This window comes from Rana temporaria, chromosome 1 (assembly GCF_905171775.1).
Source record: "Rana temporaria chromosome 1, aRanTem1.1, whole genome shotgun sequence".
In the NCBI taxonomy this organism is placed as follows: Eukaryota; Metazoa; Chordata; class Amphibia; order Anura; family Ranidae; genus Rana; species Rana temporaria.
In genome coordinates this window covers 536,829,592-536,853,613 of record NC_053489.1, presented here as the reverse complement: position 1 = coordinate 536,853,613, position 24,022 = coordinate 536,829,592, and the positions used below count along the sequence as shown (strand labels likewise).

The window sequence follows — 24,022 nt, the reverse complement described above, 5'->3', positions numbered from 1 at the left end:
CTATTTTTCAAAGGAGAAATCCTCCATCAGAGACTAACCAACATATAACAGCCATGCAAAAGGTTTGCTAAACAACAAATTAGTTAATCATACATATCTGAAACATCAATAAACTGAGCACATCTCAGCTTGGCAAAATAGTTCTTCATGATGAGGATAATGCATTAAAGCTAATCTGTATAGCATGACCAATTATGACATGTAAACAGATGTCTGATGGGCATGTACACTGTAGTCACAGAGGAAATCAAATAAATAGGTATTGGTTTTTATCACACAATGCTAATCACTGATTTTTACAAACTGTATCACTGATCACTGATTTTTACCAATTGTTGTTAAAGAATATGTAAACACGGTACACCCACAGTAAATTTTAATGTGAAAAATAAAATTTTATAACTATAATCAAATGTAGCTGCGTGAAAAATAAACCTCTTGTACCTTTTTTATGAGGTTTTATCTTAACACCAGACATCACTGGTCTGATGTCACACACAGCAGGGACGCACATTCCCTGTCTGCAAAGCAGTCCTATATCTGTATTCCTGATTTAAACAGCATTCAGCTCTTCCCCATCTGCAATCACTTGCTGGCCAGCTCCTCTCTCCTGCAGCTGACCTCCACATCACACCGTGCCCCAACATATACTGGATTCTGATAATAGCTGGCAGCACTTCTCCCATCACCTGAAATTCAGCTTTCTTTACCTCAAAAAGTGGCCTAAAAACACTCACTCCAGCTGACAGTTTGTTCATTCTGCAGTCCTCCCTAACCTGTAACAACAGCTTCAATCTTTCTCACACACATTATAAACACACTTTCTACAGTTTACAACTGCTTCTTTACTGATCCTAATCCATCTGGTGGGAATGTGTGATTACTAGATATCAGGTAGTAAGGAAAAAAACTTGTGCGCTACTATGTTCTAATTTTTAAGCAAATACACAATCAGCATCCAGTGAATATGGTGAAAAAAAAAAAAAAAATCTAGTACATGTATAGTGACCGTGAATTAGCTGCAACCACTTAGTAGTGTACTCAAAAAACACTGCATAATAAATGTAAAAGAAAAAGATGAGAATGGTGCGCTTATTCAATAATGTGCCATAAAGTAATATACTCAAAGAATGAATATGATGAGTATTCAAACATACAAATAAATAAATGTGAATTAAAGTCCAACTAGGAGTCAGTTCATATAAAGGTAAACATCTCATAGGGATAACTTAATAGAAGAAAAAACAGACAAAACATCTATCCAAACATCGACTGTTAAATTTATGAATTGGCCGCTAACCTCCAACAATGACAAAAAAGGTCAAACAAGGCTGATCAGATAGTCAACTAAGGAATCCTGCTGATGGATCAGTAAAGGCATCCAGGTCCCAGGTGAAGATGAAGAACTACATCCAAAATTGGCATCAAAACATATTGGGTAATTCCATATATAGAGGAAACAGCTCGCTCCAAGGAATGACATGTCTTGTATAAATGGCGCTCAAAGGAAACCGCCATAATGCAATATTGCCAAATGAAAAGTAAATTTATTTAGTAAAAGAAGCTGCTTACATCAAGTAAGGGTAAAAAAACGCAGTAAAAAGCAATGGGAGTAGTGACACACTCACTTCCTCACCGCACTTACGTAAAACACCACCAGAACTGACATCACAAGGCTCCACCCAACGAGTTGCATCACTGGTCACGTGACTTCCTCACGTGACCAGTGTGTCACTACTCCCATTGTTTTTTCCTTGGTTTTTATTCTTACTTGATGTAAGCAGCTTCTTTTACTAATAATTTTACTTTTTATTTGGCAATATTGCACTATGGCTAGTCTTTGTTTCCTTTGAGCACCATTTATACAGGTCCATCCTGGGACCTGGATGCCTTTACAGTTCCATCAGCAGGATTCCTTATCTGACTATCTGATGAGCCCTGTTTGACCCTTGGGTTATTGTTGGAGGTGAGTGGCCAATTCATACATTTAACAGGCAATGTTTGGATTGATGCTTGTCTGTTTTTTCTTCTATCAAGTTATCCCAATGAGATTTTTACCTTTATATGAACTGACTCCTACCATTGGGCTCTAGTTGGAATTTTATTGAATAAGCGCACCATTCTCATATTTTTCTTTTAGATAAGAGGTCAGACACAGAGGGTAAGAACGCTCCTTGTCTGTGTGCGCTGTATGCAGTGAGATGCTGCTGTATGTGAGCAGAGCAGGGCTGGGAGGGGCATGACACTAAACCGACTACAGTAGATAGAGGATGCCTTGCGTAGGTTTGGCCACACTATCTCCTAGCAGGTACACAAGGGATGCAAACTGACCATGCTAAGACTGATCTGCCTTCATGGCTAGCGTGGTCAGTTTGAAACAGGAACTCAGGGAACTGGCAGAATGACCAGGTATTTTGCAGCAACCTTCTCAATAAAAAAGTTACAGGCATATCTCATAAAGCAGTAGGTATAATTGAAAGCATGTATGGATGTTTTATTTTAGGGTTTACAAATGCTCTAAGTTATGGTGTTAAAGGTGTTATCCTACTAAAGGCGTATAAGCATCAGACTTAGGAAATCGAAAAATCAAATGCTGTTTACTTCATATGTTTCTGAACTACTTTGACTTATATTTGAGTTACCTTCATTTGCCTCTGATTTTCTCAGGGCTTTAAGCTACTTTTGAGCTGCTTTTGCAGTCATAAAAGCACCTCAAAGCAACTAAGCAACTAAGATACAAAAACTTGTGTATATGAGCCCTAAAAGTGTATACTGAGGAAAACAATATAGCAAGTCGTGTTGGGACAGATGTTTAAAAGCCTAAAAAAGGTTGAAAAATATATTGTATATTTATGAATAGTACGTATATTTGATTTTGTTGAAGTTAAGTGATTTGATAACAATAACATAATAACATTTATAGAAGTTAAGGTTATTAATATAAGATTGTTTCAATATTGTCTTTTGCTTCATAGTCCATAGTTTTACTTTATTTAGACCAAAATAATTATGCCATTAAAGCCATCGATATTTTGATGCAAAATGTAGTATTCATTCCATTAATTTCAAATATATTTCTGCTTATCCATGTGCTAATACAATATTAGGTTGGCATTTATCTTCTAAGACGTGTGTAAAAAAAATGGATAGTTGGCTGTACAGGTTAGGTTCAGTATCCAACAGCTTTTCTAAGCCCTGTTATTTGACTATTAATTAGAAAAAAAGCTTGGTGCATTTAAAAAGCATCTAGTGTGTAATTGCATAAGCTACAAAGGCTTATAACACCTCACCCACTCACAAAAAAGAGCTGTGAGTCCCTTCAACTTTCTTAGAAATAAATGCCCAGTGTCCATGCTTGTTTAAGGTGGTGACATAACGTGAAGCAGATTCTATCAGTCTCATCAACCCAGTTGTATCAACTATGTGTTACTTTGAATAAAACCATAATAAAAATGAGCATGTTGACTTTCTCAGAAAACTACAGTCAAGTCACTCCCCAGTGATTTAGTCATACTAAACTTAACCAGAAATATGTAATAAGGAGGAGTAAAATGAAGAAAAAAATATTTTAAAGAATCTGAGATATATTTTATAATAAAGTAGTGATGTTTTATTTAAAACGTGTATTCATATAATTGGTGAATTTTTTTAAGACACTCTGCCACCATGTCCCTTCAGGGCTAACTTATATAGTCTATTTAAAGCCCATTCCTTAGCTTAGACATACTGACCCTCCCAATGCTGTTTTACCCTTCTCCATTATAACTGACTTAAAATGCCAGGTGTTGGCAGATGTTTGTGCTTACTGGGAGCGATGACTTAAGCCTTCTGAATAGAGACAGTGATCACAGCTAGAACTTGGTCATTAGACCTGAGCACTGCATCAAGTGACATACTTCTCTATACACAAGGCTGGGAATTTATCAAAACTGGAAAAACTGTGCATGGCAACCAATAGGTTTCTAACTTCAACGTGTTCAGTTAAGCGTTACAACTGAAAGTTAGAAGTTGATTGGTTGTTGTGCACAGCTAATCCAAATTCTAGCTGCTCCAGTTGTTATAACTTCCACTACTGTATTTTTTGGCAGCTGCGATGTAAGAAGTGACAGTAAGGTAGCACTGTGATGGTGTGATAACTGAGTGGAGAGGTTGGTTTTAAAGACAATCCCTATTAACACGACTCCATTGAATGGCAATACATACATACGCCTATGGAATATCAGAGGGTGTTTCTAATGAAGGGACTAATATACTAAATACTTTAATTCACTAGGGTACACTAAAGGCCATTGTGCCAGGGGGGCCAAAGGAGGTGTATGGATTAAAAATTAATTACATGCTGCCAGCTGCAGATTAGTCCGTTCTGATTTAAAAACTAAACCTGCCAAATTGATTAACTTATATCTGTCTACTTCCCCTCTTTTGGAGAGTGCCATGTGAATGGATATATGGTTTTTAAATTGCTATTATTCAGTAAGTATTATAAATATAATCCATTTTCACTTTCTAATGTATTCATTGCCTTAAAATACATTGCTAAAATTATGTATTTTACAGTTAGATAGTCCCAAGGTATATGCATAAACTGCATAGCTACGGGGAGATAAAAGCAGAACTTTCTTTATATATCAAGCTTTATATATATATATTTTGACTTACAGTTTATCTTGACATTTTTACACTATAAATTTATGATGATCCACATTAAATGTATTACCTTGATTTTTGTATGTTACATTATTTATTGTTTCTCTTATAGTTCCACCTGTTATTCGAGTCTTTCCAGAAAGCCAGGCCAGAGAGCCAGGTGTGACTGCCAGTCTTAGATGTCATGCTGACGGAATCCCACAGCCCCAGCTTAGTTGGCTTAAAAATGGAATAGACATTACTACAAAATTATCCAAGCAGCTAACATTGCAAGGTAAGCTAATATCTTATCAGTGAGCTGAATAATTTAGGTAGTAAATTAGGTATTTTATGTATCATATAATGCATCAAAGTATGTGATTGTTTTTCAACACTGGCTGCAGATGTTACATGGTAAAAGTTAATCCTGGAATTAGATTCTTCAATAGCAGCTATAATAAAGATTTGTATTTTAATGAAGAAATTGGGAGACTCAGACAAGACAAGTAAAGCCAAAAAAATGGATTAACTCTTTCAAAAGTCCACTTAAGTATCATAACTTAAGACTCAGTGCCTGATTTATTAAAGTTATTGAACAATAACATGAATTAATCACTTTAATGCACTTGCTCTGCGAGCATGAACATGTACGCATCAAAAAGAGAAAAAAATCCATAAGTGCTCTTATTGTGAATTCAGCAACATCTGTGCTTTAAATGGTGCTTTCTCCCACAAGAAAGGAATTGTGCACCTCTTATCAGAAGGATTGGATTCCAGATGATAGGGATCTCACACACGTTGTTCTAATTAGAAACCAGCTGCAATGTTCTACTCTAAAACTCTGGTAGGAACACTCCTTATACTATATGGATATAACCTGGATACAAGATTTCCTGGTTCCACCGATCATCCTGCTATGAGTGCTCTCCAACTCAAAGAGATCTCAAGACAGAAGAAACTTTATGGTGCAGTATGTAAAAACGAATATACTATTCAAAATAGCATATTGCACTTACAAGAATGCAGATGTAAAAAGGCAAATAAACCATCTACAGCCTCAGACCAGGCTGGTACGTGGTGGCATCACAGAATAAAGCCCCGCCCAATGCATTTTCCCGTAAGAGGCTGCCCCTGTTCGCAGTCAATGCCTCTTATGGGGAAACGTCTGAATTCTTGTAAGTGCAATATGATATTTTTAATAAAATGCCAGTTTTTACATACTGCACCATGAAGTTTCTCCCTTTTTGGTATATCTTTGTGCTGGAGAGCACTCATAGCAGGTGGAACCATATCTCACTAAGCTAGAATTCCTTCCAGAGTTCTGGAGTGGAACATCACAGCTGGTCTCTAATTATAACAAAGCATGTGAGATCCCTATCATCTCGGATCCATTCCTTCTGGTAAGAGGCACACAATTCCTTTCTAGTGGGAGAGAGCACCATTTAAAGCACAGATGTTTTATTGTTGAATTCACAATAAGAGTACTTATGGAGTTTTTTCTCTTTTTGACACTTTCAGATGTGTTTTTTTCTTGAAGAGAATCATATATAGCAATATATTCATTTACATAGGTTGCACACTTTTTTTTTGCATATGCAGTATGTTTGGAGTATTTAGATCTTTTTTAACTTACGGCACCATTTTAACTAATTAACAGGTTGATTTGTGGGTAATCACAAGATATCTACTTTTTACATGAGCAAAGCATACACAGACACACAATGTACTTGCACATTCCTAGTACTTGTACTTGTACTAGTACTCCAGTACTTGTAGTGACAGAAAAGTAACAAATAATTTAACAGTGATTTTAGCCCTCCCCCACTCTATCTAAAACTGAGAACAAAAAGATTTGGGTAAACCTAAAATGTACATTATTACGGTAATTAACATTCACAAAACAGACCTCTAAAAGACATTCTCCTCCAAATAGAAAGCATACAAACATTCAAATTCTTATAATGATTGTGGACACTGCAGAGAACCCTAAAGTCATTGGGGCAGATCCACAAAAGAATTACGCTGGCGTATCTATTGATACGCTGCGTCATTTAAAATTTCCTGCGTCGTATCTTTGTTTTGTATCTACAAAACAAGATACGACTGCATCTCGGATTGATCCGACAAGCGTACGTCTTAGTACGCCGTCGGATCGTAGATGCATTGTTCCGCCGGCCACTAGGTGGCGTTTCCGCCAAATTCCGCGTTGAGTATGCAAATTAGCTAGTTACGGCGATCCACGAACGTACGTCCGGCTGGCGAATTTTTTTACGTTGTTTGCGTTCGGCTTTTTCCGCCGTATAGTTACCCCTGCTATTATGAGGCGTACTCAATGTTAAGTATGGCCATCGTTCCCGCGTCAAATTTTTTATTTTTTACGTCGTTTGCATAAGTCGTCGCGAATAGGGATTTGCGTAGAATGACGTCACCGTTGGAAGTATTGGCTTGTTCCAGTTTAATTTTGAGCATGTGCACTGGGATATCCCCACGGACGGCGCATGCGCCGTTTAAAAAAAACCTTGTTTATGTCGGGTCACGACGTATTTACATAAAACATGCCCCCATCACAGCCATTTGAATTCCGCTCCCTTACGCCGCCAAAGATACACTACGCCGCCATAACTTACGGCGCAAATTCTTTGAGGATTCGAAAAAAAAAAAGTTACGGCGGCGTAGTGTATCTTAGATACGCTACGCCCGGCGAAATAATGCGCCGATCTACCGATCTGCCCCATTGTTTCTTTTTTGAGAAACACAAATCTAGCAGCCTTTATTATTTGAGATCTGTAATGCTCTCTAGTCATGTTACCTGCTACTGGCACAACAAGATAGCAATCATCTAATGTTTATAGATACCTTACTCTATTAAGGTCAATTAGTAAGCTGATTTAGACTTCCTGCAGATATCTTCTCATTCCTGAAGGTATCACCAACTTTGTTTAAGGCAATTATTTTTTCTTGCTTGGTGGGATAGCTTTCATGTTGCAGATATCCACTGGCAGCTTGCTACTGTAGCAACCTTTCATTCATTAAAATATACACTACCATATTCTTCCATAAACATAATCCAATGTAGCCAAACTCACTCTTCTACTGTCACACCAAAGATGTTTCATCTATGTACACTTTTTCTTTATAGTCTTTGATGTCCTAAATCCTTTTAAACTCATCGCTCTCTTCTTACGGGATTTCTTCAGCTGAACATGCTTCAAACACCTCTTTCAATTTATAAGTTCCACTTGAAAATATATTTCTCTATAAAGCTTTTTTCTAAATTATTGATTTCTTTACTGACTCCTCCAAATGTACTATATCTGACCAGCTTGCATCTTTAAAGAATATATTTCCACTCAGCGTCTACAAGTGCTGTGGTTAGAAACTGATTCCAAGGCGGTGTGCTTTATCTTTTATAATCATTTATCATTTTTATTTTTCTCTTGTAATATTTTTATTATTTCTTCTAAATTTATATATGAATGAATTACATTCTATGTAACAGCTTGGAAAAGTGCTGTTAGCTTCACCTATTTTATACACTAATATTGGAGAAAAACTGTAAACGTGGCTCCATAATGTGTCTGTTTGTGTAATTTACATTGCTTCACATATTACATCTGAAAATCTGTTTCATATTCACTGAAAAACATTAACACCACCCAAAATCTGTCATATAGCAAAACACCCATGTAAGAAAGCTTTACTGAAAGCATTTAATGTCTTGCTTAAAGCTGAAGTTTTCTATCCTATTGTTCACCTATAGATGCAGTCACATCACTTACTTATATTGATGTGTGTCCCACAGGAGAAAATTTACTTTAAGGCCCCTTTCACATTGGGGCGGGAGGCTCGGTGGCGGTATATCGCCGCTAAAAAAAGCGGGGCTATACCGCCAGGATTGCCGTGGAATTCGGCCGCTAGCGATGCGGTATTAACCCCCGCTAGCGGCCGATAAAGGGTTAATACCGCCCGCAATGCGCCTTTGCAGAGGCGCATTGCGGGCGGTATTGCCGCGGTTCCCATTGTTTTAAATGGGAAGGAGCGGTATATACGCCGCTCCTCTCACCGCTCCAAAGATGCTGCTGACAGGAGATTTTTTGGTCTGCCGCCAGCGCATCGCCTCAGTGTGAAAGCCCTCGGGCTTTCACATTGAGGTTGCTGGGCAGGAGTTTTTCAGGCGGTATAGCAGCGCTATTTTTATCGCTCTACCGCCTGAAAAACTCCTCAGTGTGAAAGGGGTATAAGTGAAACTATACTGCCTCTTAACACCACAAATCAAAGACACTATTTAATTATTTTTTTAATATGCAAACTCTCCCATCTATCCATGGCTCCCTGCTTTAAAAACCACCCCCTAGCATTTCTGGCAGTAGCCATCTTATGTAAGGGCACATGATTCATGTAGCATTTACTTCCTTGAATCTATCTGCCTTAGCTTAGGCATGCAGGTGGGGGGGCTGCTTAGCTGAGAAAACCCCTCCTTTCCTGAAGACTCCTGGGATGCATGACATAATTTGCCTATGTTTAAATGTTTAAAACAAGTAAATATAATATACCTTCCTATCGATTTGCTATCCTAGAAGTATAGTGATTAAAAATAGTCAATGTTGATATGTCCCTGTGGGACGTTTTTAACTGAAGCTCGTTTAAGCCCTGACACTAATAGCTCTCTCAGCACTGGTAATTGATGTGACTGCAACTAGAGAAGAAAAAAAATTGGGCTAAACTTCAGCTTCATTAAGTCTTATTGGGGGTTCATTTACCAAATTGTTCATTATTTATTGTTAGGACCCTTACTTTTTAATATCTTTATAAATAATATTGGGTCTAGGATCAAAAGTACAATTTCAGTCTTTAGAGATGACACGTGGCTATGCAGTGGAATAACTTCCTTACAGGATATCTCCAACTTACAAGCCAACCTCAATGCACGGTTTAATTGGGCAACTATGTGGTAAATGAGGTTTAATGTTGATAAATGTAAAGTTATACTAGGGGGAATACAACTGGGGAATCCATAGTGGAGAAAAATCCTGGGGCTTTGGTAGATCATAAGCTTAATAATAACATGCAATGCCAAGCTGCATCCTTTCTTGTATTAAGAGATGTATGGCACTCCAGAGACAGAGATATAATTTTGCCCCTGTACAAATCATTAGTAAGACCTCATCTGGAATATGCAGTTCAGTTTTGGGCCCCAGTTCTCAAAAAGGATATCAGGGAACTGGAGAAAGTGCAGAGAAAGGCAACCAAACTGAAAAGAGGAGTAGAGGAGATCAGCTATGAGGAAAGATTAGAGGAACTGAACTGAAGAGGAGATTAACCACTTCAATATAAGGCATTTTCACCCCCTTCCTGCCCAGGCCAATTTTCAGCTTTCAGCGCTGTAACATTTTAAATGACAATTGCACGGACATGCAACACTATACCCATATGGAATTTTGATATTTTTTCCCCCAAAAATAGAGCTTTCTTTTGGTGGTATTTGATCACCTCTGTGGTGTTTATTTGTTGCGCTATAAACAAAAAAAAAGCATTGATTTTGAAGAAAATATATATTTTTAACTTTTTGCTATAATAAATATCCCAATTTTTTTAAAAACAAAAACAAATTTCTTCCTCAGTTTACAGCGATGTATATTCTTCTACATATTTTTGGTTAAAAAAAATCTCAATAAGCGTATATTGATTCGTATGCGCAAAAGTTATAGCACCTACAAAATAGGTTATTGATTTATGGCATATTTTTTTTTACAAGTAATGGTGGTGATCTGCGCTGATTACTATATAAATGTCACTGGCAGGGAAGGGGTTAACACTAGGGGGCGATCAAGGGGTTAAATGTATTACCTAGGGAGTGATTCCAACTGTGGGGGAGGGGACTGACTGGGGGAGATGATATGATCAACATGTACAAATACATAAGTGGTCCATATAGTGAATTTGGTGTTGATGCATACTAGCACATTATAACTTCTTGCTGGTGGCCTTTTTTATTTTTCCATCACTTTACTACCACTTTAACTTTGAATTATGAATAACATGCAAGTGAAAATTAAAAAAAATTGAATATGTTTTTTACATGATGATAGATTGTAAATGAGGACAGAAAGGAAGTATGTCACTGTGCTTATCGAATCATCATCATTATGTGATGACAATCACACAGTACAGGTGATGTGTTCCTGTGTGTACCATTTATGGCTGCATCCATGAATGATACTCTTTTGTGCTGTGTGTCTTACACTATATATGTACCTTGGTAGGGGGTTACCTGTGCAGTGCAAGACACTGAGTATCGGCAAGTACCGCCTACACCACAACATTTAAAAAAAGAGGGCCAGATCCTCAAAAGGGATACGCCGGCGTATCTACTGATACGCCGTCATATCCCTGTTTCTATCTTTGGAACTGATCCACAGAATCAGTTTCCAAGAGATAGACAGAAGATCCAGCATGTGTAAGAGACTTACACTGCCGGATCTTAGGATGCAGTACCGCATCCGCCGCTGGGGGCATTTCGAGTCGAAATGCCGCTTCGGGTATGCAAATTAGCACTTACGGAGATCCACAAAGCTTTTCTGCTTAGTTTTTTCTCCGTAAGTATTAGTTTGCCTGCGTAACTTTAGGGCTGCTTTTACAAAGTGTAAACTGTTTACACCTTGTAAAAGTAGACCCTTCTTACCCGCGACGCTGTTATTTTTTTTCCCCGCCGTATCTTTTTTTTTTTTTCGACGCAACTTTTTTTACCCGGCGCGATTCACAAAACTTGGCGTAACGTAAAACCGCGCTATGCGCGTTGGGAAAATGATGTCACGAGCATGCGCAGTACGTCCGGCGCGGGAGCGCGCCTAATTTAAATGGGACTCGCCCCCATTTGAATAGCAACGCCTTGCGCCGGCGGAATTTAAGTTACACACCCGAAAATTTCTAGGTAAGTGCTTTGTGGCACTTAGGTAGAAATTTTCCGGCAGTGTAACTTAAATGGGAAAAGATAAGTTACGGCGGCTGGCTGTGGATCTGGCCCAGAGTTTCTGTTCTGCTGCCGCCTACTGGGCCACATTGATGAAATCATGAGGCCCCTGGAATTGTTATTTATTTATTAGACAATCTAGGAGCCAGTCAAACATTGAATACTGTCTGTACATTTTATGTAACTAAAAGTACCAGGGCTCCACTTTTAAATTGATGGGGCCTGGGCCCCGTACAGGAGGATAAGTGGAACCCCCCTATCAGTGACCCTGTACATAGTTCAATAGCAAAATGCCATATTTTTTGAGTTTAGAGATACTTTATAATTTACATTTTGCACCAGTTTGGAGTACAGATATCCTTGATGTATGCAATTGTTGTGCTCTTCAAATCAACGTGTCAACTTTTGTGTATTTAAAAAAAAAAAATATTTGTAAAATCTAGCTCATTTGGAGTCTAAACACTGTTTAGCCTGTACTGTGATTAGTACACAATGTATAGTTTAGTTTGTTCATGTACTGTTCCTTTTTTATATTTTAGTCCTAGGACTTGTTTACACCATATGTGCATGAACACTGAAGGGAAAACTGTGCAGATTTCACTTGCATGAGTTTACATCAGTTTCACATTAGTTTATATCAGTTTTCATGTGTGTTCCAGTGAGTTTTTACACAAGTTGACATCAGTTTTCATGCGTGTCAGTTATATGCCCTGTTTACCTATGGTTGCCACCTTTTCGTCAAACCAAACACGAACACACACTAGCATTTTCTTGTAGTATGTATTACGGGACCGTAAAATAACTGGGACACCTCTGTGTTTCCCAGGGAAGTAGTAATGTGGCACTCATAGCGTGCCATGGCGAACAGTGGGTGTGACAAATTACGTTAACTGTGAAAAGGGCTTAAAGAGGCATTGGGGCTCTCCCCATGAGGTCTGATGTGGCCAGTAATGGCTTGTCCTGTGCCAAGTATTTATCCCAGCACATGTATATACATACAGCAAATCTATAATGGTGACCATAATCCTCAGGACACGTTCTACTGCCATGCACCCAGGCCCCCCACCTCCTATACCAGGCACTAAGAGATTGTTTGTCTCCTGCAATGCCCTGCTCTGCTCTGACCCGGGCAACGTCAGCCACACATCTTCTCTACTGAACCTGCCTGTGTCCTTGTCTGCCAGCACTATTCATCAGCCTGTATTAAAGGATACTAGGGAGAGAGAAAGCACTCAGCAGTGAAGCTGCAGCTTTCAGAATTAATTAGCGGCACTGATTCGAATGATATAGGAGGGCATGTGGACTAGAGGTATGGACCCCCCACTGAGTTCCCACACTGTCTGAGACAGGAGGTATACTGCTGTGTCTGGGTTTCAGGAGGACAGAAACCCGGGCACAAGTGTCAAGACCCGTACTGTCCAGGTCATTCCTGTACAGTTGGCAACCCTATGTTTACACCACTGTGTTGATGTCACATAATACTGCATACACTTTGCAGATTCCCTCGCAGGCAAAAACAGCGTGTGATACTATTCCTATGGTGTTAACAGGACACATGCAAAACGTCTCTGCACATGGCATGAACAAGGTCTTAAAAAATCCTTAAAAATTATTTGACCTTTTTTTTTTTAAATATAGAATTGCTTTCTGGAATTCTTTTTGGAAGGAAAACCACCCATCATAAGTTAAAATAAGCACATTTTATTCCTAATAGTGAAGAATTTATCATTGAAACAAATTTTGTCAAAAAAAATCCTTAAAACTGATTGACAGGTAATTACAAAACTCTTAGAGCTCATGCAAATTGTATTCATTTAATTTCTTGCTCAGCTGCTTCCTTACACAACACTGATACATAGTCCAAGATGTATTAATCTCTACAACAAATGAAACTTAGGACCTGTCATATGCCAGATGTTAGTGAGAAAGTAAACTTAAATAATATAATATCCATAGACTTTATTGTCATGGTTGTTTAAAATTATTTAAAGTTTTGGAAAAAGCACATGGATAATAGTTTTATTAGATAAAAGCTATTATGTCAGTATAATCAACAAAGAAGAAAGCTTAAAACCTTGGAATCATGTACCTAGAACTTGAAAATAAATGTAATGTTAATAAAAAAGTTTTATTTGCCAGAAAACTGGAAATCCTGTGCATCTTTATGCCACCTCCACATAGCAGCACAGAAGGGCCTGCTTGATGTAGCTTAAATACTAATGCCTATTTGCATTTTCAGTTACCAGTGGTTAAAGCAGGGCTTTTTTTATCAAACAATAGGTGCTGGAACTCAACCACAACCCTCCAAAACCCCTCCCCCACAAACACACTCCAAATCACACCAAATAGTGGGTGTGGTCAGATTTCACAAACAGTAGGAGGGTCTTAAAGGGGCATTAAATACCAGGATTGCATTACATACAGAGAGTGCAGAGCTGTCACTTGTAAACACAGAAACCGGACTTCTGTGTTTACAAGTGAATGTGGTGAGCAGGCACCAAAGGATCTGAGCCAGAGGTGGTGGAACTGAGTTCCACCAAGTTCCACCTGAAAAAAAGCCCTGGGTTAAAGTGATTGTAAATGATCACCTTGTAAAACAACCCATTCAGTTTAAAAGAGAAAATGAGAGGCTAAACATTTGTGTATAGATATTAAAAAAACATTATAAACACCTTTTTCCCCTTTTGTTTATAAGTGATCACATTCACTTTGTTCCCTCTGTTCTCAGCTGTATAAGCGCTATGGGGAAGAAGAAGCTACAGTACACATAGCTTCTCAGTGAAAGGTTGTGCAGGGTGGCATGTCAGGACAGGTCTGATCACTGGAGAAGAGCAGGCTGAGTTCCTAGCATAGCTAGAGAACTAACCATGGTGTACTCTCCTGCTTAGTGTGGTCAGTTATTAATAGGTAAGCAGAGAAACAAGCAGGAACACCAGGGATTTCACAGAAAGGAAGCAATACAAAGAGAACAGGATACTTTTTTTCATACCAGTACACAGTACAGCCGGCACATTTCAGGAATATGAAATGTTGGAGCAACAAACTCTTTAAAGGCATTTCAGGTAGATAACAACAGAGGAAACAACAAAAACAGGCGCCACTTAGAAAACGGTAAACTTTAATATAAAATCAGCATCAAAGCACTCACATGGAAGTTACTGAATACAGGCATGTAGATGAGGTCCGGAAAACAGTCAATTCTCAGTCGTGTTGTGAAGTCCCCTGTTGCAGTTGCTGTAGATTCCGTTCGCTGCGCGTGTGCTGCATATGGAGAAGCAAGTTTACAGTTTTCAGTTAAAGTTAAAGTTTACAGTTTTCTAAGTGGTACTGTTTTTGTTGTTTCTTCTGTTACATGTTTGGAGTTCGGTTTCGGCTCCCCATGCAAGGCTGCCCAGATCCTAAGACTGTTTTCTCACTCTAGAGCTTTTGCTCAAAGGACTTTATTGGTACTGTATTACATCTTCTATTAAGCGTGCGCCATTACTGTATATAACAGGTAGATAACAACAATGGTGTGCAAAGCCTTATGGCTAATTCATAGGATGTTGCCAAGAGAGTTCCAGTTCACTTCCACTATCACAGGAGCAAGCGCTTTCTCTGATTTAAACCCCCTCACATTCTCACTCCTGACACAGTAGTTCTGCTTAGCTTTAGAGCACTTGATCCTGTGATGGTGGGGGTGAACAGTAATATCTGGGAGTCTCTTTGCAATATCCTAGCACCAGGCAGGTACATAAATGGCCTACATCTATAGCAATGGCATTGTTTACCTCTGGAAAAAAAAAGGTGAACAATGCCTTTAAGGGTAGACAATAGTTGAGTGGACTGGATGAGAGAATGTTAATTAGAATGAGGAAGTAGGATTTTTTAGCAGCACAGAGTCAGGAATTGTATCTTAGGAGGGCAGATTTGTATAGAACACAGACAAGTATAGAGAGCTTTAAAAGAGAAAAGAGTCAGAGAGAGAAGTATAAAAAGATCTTGAAGGGCTCTTGAAATGGTGTGGGTGAGTCCAGTGAAATTCATTGTAGGCAGCTGGAGAAAAAGAGTCACATTCCTAAAGCCAAATTTCAGTAGGAGCAAGTAGGTTGAAAAAGTTGACAGAGGCAATTTTTATACAGTTTGAGTGGATGGGGTGGGCATTTCAGAGAGCACATGAGTAGAGAGGGTTGGTTCTTGGAAGCAGGATAATTGAAATTAGAGTGTGAGGGTTGAGGCTGATACCAGAAGAAGGAAGGTGCTGGTTCTGGGAATGAAAGTGAGATGACAGAAAGCCAGGGTTAGGGGATATATCCCAAAAATTAAGAAGAAGGCTAAGAGATTTATATTAGGGTATATGCCCCAAATCCTTGGTGGTTGTGACATTGTGTGATGGTGTTCAGGAGGTGATACGTAAACGAGTAGGAAGATGCCAGGAGTGAGAGTGATATGTATCGTCTGTTGGGTAGAGATAAGCAGTAAAGGATTGAGAGAACCATTGTCAGACGGACATTTAGTGAGAGCATAGTTATGGGTAAGAGAGTAGGAAGTAGACTGAGAGAGAAATGGAGTTAGATGGAAAAAAGAAGTATACTGCCAGACTGTCTGCAGTGGAGCACTGTTGTTTGTAGTTACCTTCTTTGTTGAGCCTAGTTAAAATTGCCATGTTCAAAGTGCAAACACATAAGCAGAAGATGGCACTTTAAAAAAAATGTCTATACCTATCTCTCAGCAATGTCATCCTCAGAAGTTGTACTAAAGTTTTACTCAGATGATGTGGGTGGTGTTACTCAAATATTAAATTAAAACTGGTAGATCTCAAATGACTGCTAATTTTTCTAGGTCAGGCTGGTCCAGCAAATTCAGCCCAAGAGCTGGCTGTTTGATGCTAAAATAAGTCTCCATAAATCCCAAAATGTCATCATAGAATGTTAAAGTAACTCTTGAAACACCTGAGGTCAAAGTGCATGCATTTACAATCAGAAAGAGATTACACCAATTTCAACTGCATGAGAGGTGTGTTAAGAAAAAGCAATTACTGCCCAAAAATAATATTGGAGAAAAAATCATAGTTTGCCAATGAACATGAAGACAAAGGCTAGACCCTCTAGAACAGGGGTGCCCAACCAGTGGCCCATGGAGCCATCTAATGTGGCCCGCGACCTCCTGTTCTGGGATGGTGGGTTGCCGACCCGCCATCCTCGAGCATCAGTGTTAATGAAGCCACTGCGGTATGGGTAAACTGCAGCGCAGTTGTCATGATCAGTCTGGCCCAAAAGGACCCTTGGTTCACCTCTATTGAGCCACAGATGCAAACAGACTTGTGGCCGTATACACCCACTTACCTCCAATCAACTAAAAAAAACAAAAAGGGTTCATCCTTTTCCATCTGGGCAAATCAGATCGGAGGGCCCATAGAGTAGAGCGAACCATGTCTGTATCCACTCTGCATATGCAGGCTGGACATGGACCTGTCATCCGCCCACTCCACTCATGGCCCACGACTGGTTACTAAGTCGCTTAAGTGGCCCTCGCTCTTTAAAAGGTTGGACACCCCTGCTCTAGAACATTGCGTTGAAGATGGATCAATCAAAAATAGAGTGTTTTTTTCACAGTAAGTGTCTATATGTTTACCACAAACTAAAGATACCAATTCAGGATAAAAAACGGTATAACTACTGTAAAGCATGATGGGGTAAATGTTATGGTTCAGGATTTCTTTACTGCTTCAAGTCCTGGCAAGCTTGCAATCATCAAGTCAACTGTACATTCTGCAGGCCATCTGTCCAAAAGTTGAAACTGAACCAGAAATGGGTGTTTTAACACAAAAAAAGATCTGAAACACAATAGCAAACCCACCAAAAAAATCTCAGAAAGAAGAAATAGAGAGTTCTTCCCAAAGCCCTGATTTAATTTCCTTTGCAATCTGGTAGGGGGGATTTGAAACAGGCAGTTCATGAGAGGACACTTACAAACATCTTGCAACTAAAGGAAATTTGCATGTAGAAGTGGTGAAAATTTATATTTTGATATCAGGGACTTGTGGACACTTATGAAAACGCCTACAAGTAGTAAGGTGCAATACCAGCTTCTGTGCGCCATTATATCTATTGATATTTTTGATAAAATTATTAAAAATACTTTATATATGTAGGCACTGTTTGCATATAGATCTAATATTTGCCTGTTTGAATATGTTGAAAAAAATGTATCAGTTTCTATGGGGTGTACCTAATTTTACTGTATTCATCACACGTTAAAGCCACATGGAATGGTATGTTTACACCATATGGTCTCAACATATCGTACCTTTACATTGTCACAAGAAGGCTATGTATCATTTCAATTATCTTACCATAGTGCTGGAACACAGGGTGGACCCTGTGGATATACTCATATATTGTATATCACAGTGTTATACAAACATATTGAATGAATGAAAAACTTATATAGCGTGGCGCATGCAAACTGAATCGCCTCTGGGCGCTAGTTGTTGCTGTCTTTCTAGAGCATCAAAAAAGCAGAGTTTTGATCTGTCTTCTGAAGGCTAGGTGGTTTTCCTCCAACCGAATGCTGGTTGGTAAAGCGTTCCATAGTTTAGGACCTTGTACCGCAAACCTTCTTTCTCCCTTGGACTTGTATCTGGCTTTGGGTATCTGGACCAAATTTTGGTCGGTGGATCGCAAGACGCGATTGGCATTGTGACCTTTTATCTTTTCGCATATATATTGCGGTGCCTTTCCATGGATGCACTTATGTGTCAGACAGAGTGCTTTAAAAGCAATCCAATATTGATGCCTTTATTTGCAAAGTGGTTACCTTGTCCATGCCTTCATGTGTGTAGACAGCCCGCCAACATCACCTGTTACCACTTGGGATGCATGGCTAACTAAAATGGCACAAACACAGACCGGAGTCCGACAACATAGTAGGCTGGTTCAGCTCTACCACCCACACAGCAATATCCATAGTAATGGGGTGCAGACTTCAGGGACACAAACATAGAAATAATAGAGCCTGCCAAACTCTGCCCCATTTATGATAATAGTCCACAGCAATCCCTGCCTCATGAGATAATGCAAAAAAGCCACCCCCACACAACCAGACATCCACATCTGTCCTGGAGATTATATTTACTAATATGCACAAGCTGGCACGTTACATGGAGACTCATAATACCCACACACACATTTTATATTTTATATTAAAAGTATTCCCCCCCCCCCCCTTGGCAGTTTTCATGTTTTGTTGCCTCACAACCTGGAATTAACATGGATTGTTTGAGGATTTGCATCATTTAATTTACAGAACATGCCCACAACTTTAAAGATGTTTTTTTTTTATTGTGAAGCAAACAACAAATAGGACAAAATAACAGAACAAGTCAATGTGCATAACTATTCACCCCCCTAAATTCAATACTTTGTAGAGCCACCTTTTGCGGCTATCACAGCTCCAAGTCGCTTTGGATAAGTCTCTATGAGCTTGCCACATCTTACCACTAGGATTTTTTCCCATCCCTCCTTGCAAAACTGCTCCAGCTCCTTCAGGTTGGATGGTTAGCGCTTGTGAACAGCAATCTTTAAGTCTGGCCAAAGATTTTCTATTGGATTGAGGTCTGGACTTTGACTAAGCCATTCCAACACATTTACATGTTTCGCCTTAAACTACTCAAGTGTTGCTTTAGCAGTGTGTTTGTGGTCATTGTCCTGCTGGAAGGTGAACCTCTGTCCTAGCCTTAAATCACACACAAAGTGGTACAGGTTTTGCTCAAGAATATCCCTGTATTTAGCACCATCCATCTTTCTCTCAACCCTGACCAGTTTCCAGTCCGACTGCTGAAAAACATCCCCACAACATGATGCTGCCAACACTATGTTTCACTGTGGAAATGATAGTCTTTGGGTGATGTAATATGTTGGGTTTGCGCCAGACATAGCATTTTCTTTGATGGCCAAAAAGTTAAATTTTAGTCTCATCAGACCAGAGCACCTTCCTCTATTCATTTTGGGAGTCTCCCACATGCCTTTTTGTAAACTCAAAACCTGACATTTTGTTTTTTGCTGAAAGTAATGGCTTTCTTCTGGCCACTCTACCATAAAGCCCAACTCTATTGAGCGAGCGTATGGCTTATTGTCGTCCTACGTACAGATGGTGCTCCTAGGGATCATCAAAGATTTGGATATTTTTTTTGTACTTCTCAACAACATTGTCCCTTACTTGTTTGGAGAGTTCCTTGGTCTTCATGGCAGTGTTTGGTAAGGGTGCCTCTTGCTTTGGTGTTGCAGCCTCTGGGGCAGATCATGTAACACTTATATTGCACACAGGTGGACATCATTTCACAAATGATGTGACTTCTGAAGGTAATTGGTTACACCAGAGCTTTTTATGGGCTTCATAACAAAGGGGGTGAATACATACGCACATGCCAATTATCATTTTTTTTTCTTTCTGAAAAATAGTTTTATGTATATATTTTTCTAATTTTACTTCACCAACTTAGTCTATTGTGTTCTGATCCATCACATATAATTCAGATAAAAAAAAAACACATTGAACTAAAGGCTGTAATGTAACAAAGTAGGTAAAAAGCCAAGGGGGTGAAGACTTTTACAAGGCACTGTATATATATATATATATATATATATATATATATATATATATAGAGAGAGAGAGAGAGAGAGAGAGAGAGAGAGAGAGAGAGAGAGAGAGAGAGAGAGAATGTGGCAAAGATTAGTTAAAGACACCACCAATCTTCTCAGAATTCATGGGAAGGCCATCTTTGGAAACAATGTAGCCCAGAAAAAGCACCTATGGAAGCTTAAAAAGTATTTTTTTCTGCTGTGGCACATAACCCATTGTCATTAAGATGGTGCAGAACAGGGTGGACATGACATCTGTGAATAGAAGAATAAGATCATATATCATCCGGTATACATGTAGGTCAAGGAAAATCTCATTATTAATGTAATGAAAAGATCAACAATATACAGCAATTACCACCAAATACACTTCTAGTCACTGTTGATGTAGAGCAACATTCGTCACAAGGATAAGATTGCTGCATGCCAAAGATTTTTATCCTCACCAAACCACAAATACAGCACAGAGAATGTTGCACAGGTCATTGAATTAATTCTTAAACACAACTACTTTACTTTCAATGTTTGATATTTTTCTTCAGTGTATGGCTATTGCTATGGGAAGCAGAATGGCACCCCAATATGCAAGCGTATTTATGGCTGACCTGGAGAACAACTACCTGAACAGCATACAACAAAAACCATATAAATACTATTGTTATGTTTATGATATTTTCATCATGTGGACAGAAGGTCAAAAAAATCTAAAATAATTGTATTCATTCATCAACACGTTTCACCCATCAATTAAACTAAATATGGACTATTCAAATACACATGTCAATTTTCTAGACACCACAATGTACATCAAGCAGGAAAAGCTTTACACCTCAATATACAGGAAACCCACTGACAGATGTAACTATCTCCACAGTTCCAGCTTCCAACCTCCGACACACCAAATCATGCATAGCCAGGCCATCAGATACCACCAAATATGCTCAGACCCAGAAGACAGAAATAAACATCTGCGAAATACTAGCAGATTCCTTCCATAAGAAAGATTAAAAGACCAAAACCATTATTACATGCATAATCACAGCCCTGAAAACCCAAAGAGAAAACCTATTTCAATACAAAGAGAAAACCACTAGAAAACCTTCTAGTAACCACATATAATCCAGCACTGGAAGGGATAAGAAAGATCATCCAAGATTTAAAACCCATCATAACAGAGGAAGAAACGCTGAAAGAAATATTCCAACAACCCCCAATATTAGCTTTCAGGCAACCACCCAACCTCAGACATAAACTAATCAGCAGGGAACTTTATTCTGATTATGACATTACAAAGGAACCAATCACTGCAACATAAAACACTGAAAACTGTGCAGCCAAATCAATCCAAAAGTGTCACACCCACAAAATTGACCATCAATATTACAATATCATACAGGTATACCTCTGGTAATGTTGCATAATGTTGTGTACTTCAAAACTACTCAGGAAAATAAAAATTTTGAACTAAGATTGATAATTATATTTGACACAAAAGACTAAATGTGGACCTCTGTTTTCTAAATCATTATCCTACAGGTTTACGACCACCCCCCCATCATTGTTGTGTACGTTTGTTTTTATGTTTTTTCCCCTATTTTTAAGAGATTGTCCTACTTAACATTCTGCTAAAACTTTGTGTATTAATACTGCTTGGACGTTGAAGGGGACACACAATCTGAAAGTTTGTCCCAAAAATGTGTATGTTTGGAAAAGTGGAAATAAAAAAAAGTATCATGGACAGTACTTATTTGTTCTTGTTGCACTAAGTGCATTAATACGGCTACAATCACCTCTAACAAAGTATTAGAAAACTGCTGGGGCATTACAAAAGGCATCACTAGATATTTATCGTGGCCATCTGGGTGTTGAATGCAATTTTACACACACCTCCCTCTATTATATGAATCTACTTGTAGGTGTTTCAGTTGGGTGAAAATCTGGGCCTCACAAATACCATTGAACAGCTCAGTAATTAGCCACAGGAGGTATTGAGTTTAACCGATTGATTTAGCCTGATTGATGTCAACAAAAGAGAATCCAATTTCAGTGGAAGAGGACTAATAAATAACCCCCTTTTATAAGTTGTCTGCATAATTTTTTCATATAATTTTGGTTTCTTGACTTCTTGGCATGCTGGAACCCAGGGTTAAGTCAGTGAAACCTTACAGCCTATGAGATGCAAACTTATTTAACTTGCATTTAGCGAAAAACACCCTGGAAAGCCCATATAATGGGCTTGCATGAGAGTAGAGACTTTAGGGAAAGCGAAAGGAAGTGTTTTAATTAAAAACACCTTGGCAAGACATCTAGAGTTACAGGTTGGACCCCAAGCTAGCAAGAGCAACAAAGACCAATTCAACACTGGTGAATGCTGTTGCAACCAAGGGGGACCCAGGACAAGCTTAGAATAAGCTTGGGGCAGTAGCAAGAAGGTGATGGTCACATAGTGGAGCACATTCACAGACATTTTGATGGGAGTGGCACAGGAAATTATTGGTCCAGAAGCAAGAACGATGCCACCAAATACTTGTAAAGTCTGGAGAAGAGGTTTAGGCAAAAAGTAGAAAAATAGAGACAAAATTTCCAGTTGCACCAGAATCAATGAATGTTTTCTTTGTGGCAATGGGAGTTGTAAACTGCAGATTCACAGAAACTAAGGGACAATGAGAATAGAGTGAAAGTAATGGTTTAGTATTTCCCCTTATAGGTGCACTAGATGAGGAAGCAGCCCTGGTGCTATTGGCATTGCTTCTGGAAATGTCCTCCTGTAGATACACAGGCCTCAAGACAAATGTTGAGTTTTGTCCTTAGAGAGATATGAGTAGCCCAATGGCATTGGTGTGTTTCAGAGTAATGAAGTGAGAAATAGTGGTATAAGGTTGAAAGGTGAGAGCAAGTCGAGGAGTGAAGGTGTGAAAAGCCTTCTTGTACATTCTTGAACATGGGTGTCTATTTGTACAACGAGGAAAACAAGTCTTGCCAATTCATCTTTGATGTGGTCTGCTAAAATCTTACCAGAATGCAACCGTAAGAGTTTCCTTATTCTAAGAAAGTTTTGCTGTAAGAGTGCAAAACTGGATTGCAGACTGTTATGTCCTGAGAGTGGCTTGATGGAGGTGAATGATGACACCTGCAGCTAAAGATGCTCGAGAAAACTAGTTAAAGATTTTCCAAAAAAAGAGAGAAAAGCCGTATTGAATTGTATTGTAACTGTACTGTTTGCCCTCAAGTTGTAAAGCACTGCTCAAACTGTTAGCACTATAATAATAATAATAATAAATAATAATCATCATATCGCTGGTTACAGAATTTGCCTTTTACTAGAGTGTAAAAGCCCAAGGCTTCCTCAGAAAGCAGGGAAACTGCATTGATTTGAAAAACTCTACATAATGATACATAGGGTAACCACTCTCCTCCATTGCCTGGGGTTCACTGATAATAAAATCTGCAATTACAGTTATGCAATTCACTGTACATGAATGGCTAGGCTTTATTCTGCATTGCTAAGCCAAAGTAGTATATGAGATGGCAGTATAGGGGGTGTGCATCAAAGGATGTACAATGTGCTAGTTCACAAAGGGTTTGTATAAGGTATGGACATCCAAACTAAAAAATGTATTTAAGCTCTTTTCTGTACATTTAGAATGGGAAATGGTTGGGACCAAGTTAATAAAATATACAGTATATAAACATTGTTCAATTCTTGATGTGCTTTACTAAGTAATAAAATGTTTGCCAAACATCAGCTCACATATAAAACCAATGGCTTGTGTACTTTATAAAAATTAGAAATTACCTACAAATA

General features: G+C 38.7%; 1 protein-coding gene across 2 annotated transcripts in view; it reads left to right on the top strand.

The window, feature by feature from the left end:
- The window catches only part of FSTL5 (follistatin like 5), an 803,249-nt gene that overhangs the window by 642,912 nt on the left and 136,315 nt on the right, over positions 1-24,022 (top strand). For both annotated transcript variants that reach the window (XM_040332604.1, XM_040332598.1), the window contains exon 9: positions 4,760-4,921. In XM_040332604.1, coding sequence (XP_040188538.1) covers positions 4,760-4,921 — 162 coding nt within the window. The remainder of the gene's footprint in view (positions 1-4,759; positions 4,922-24,022) is intronic.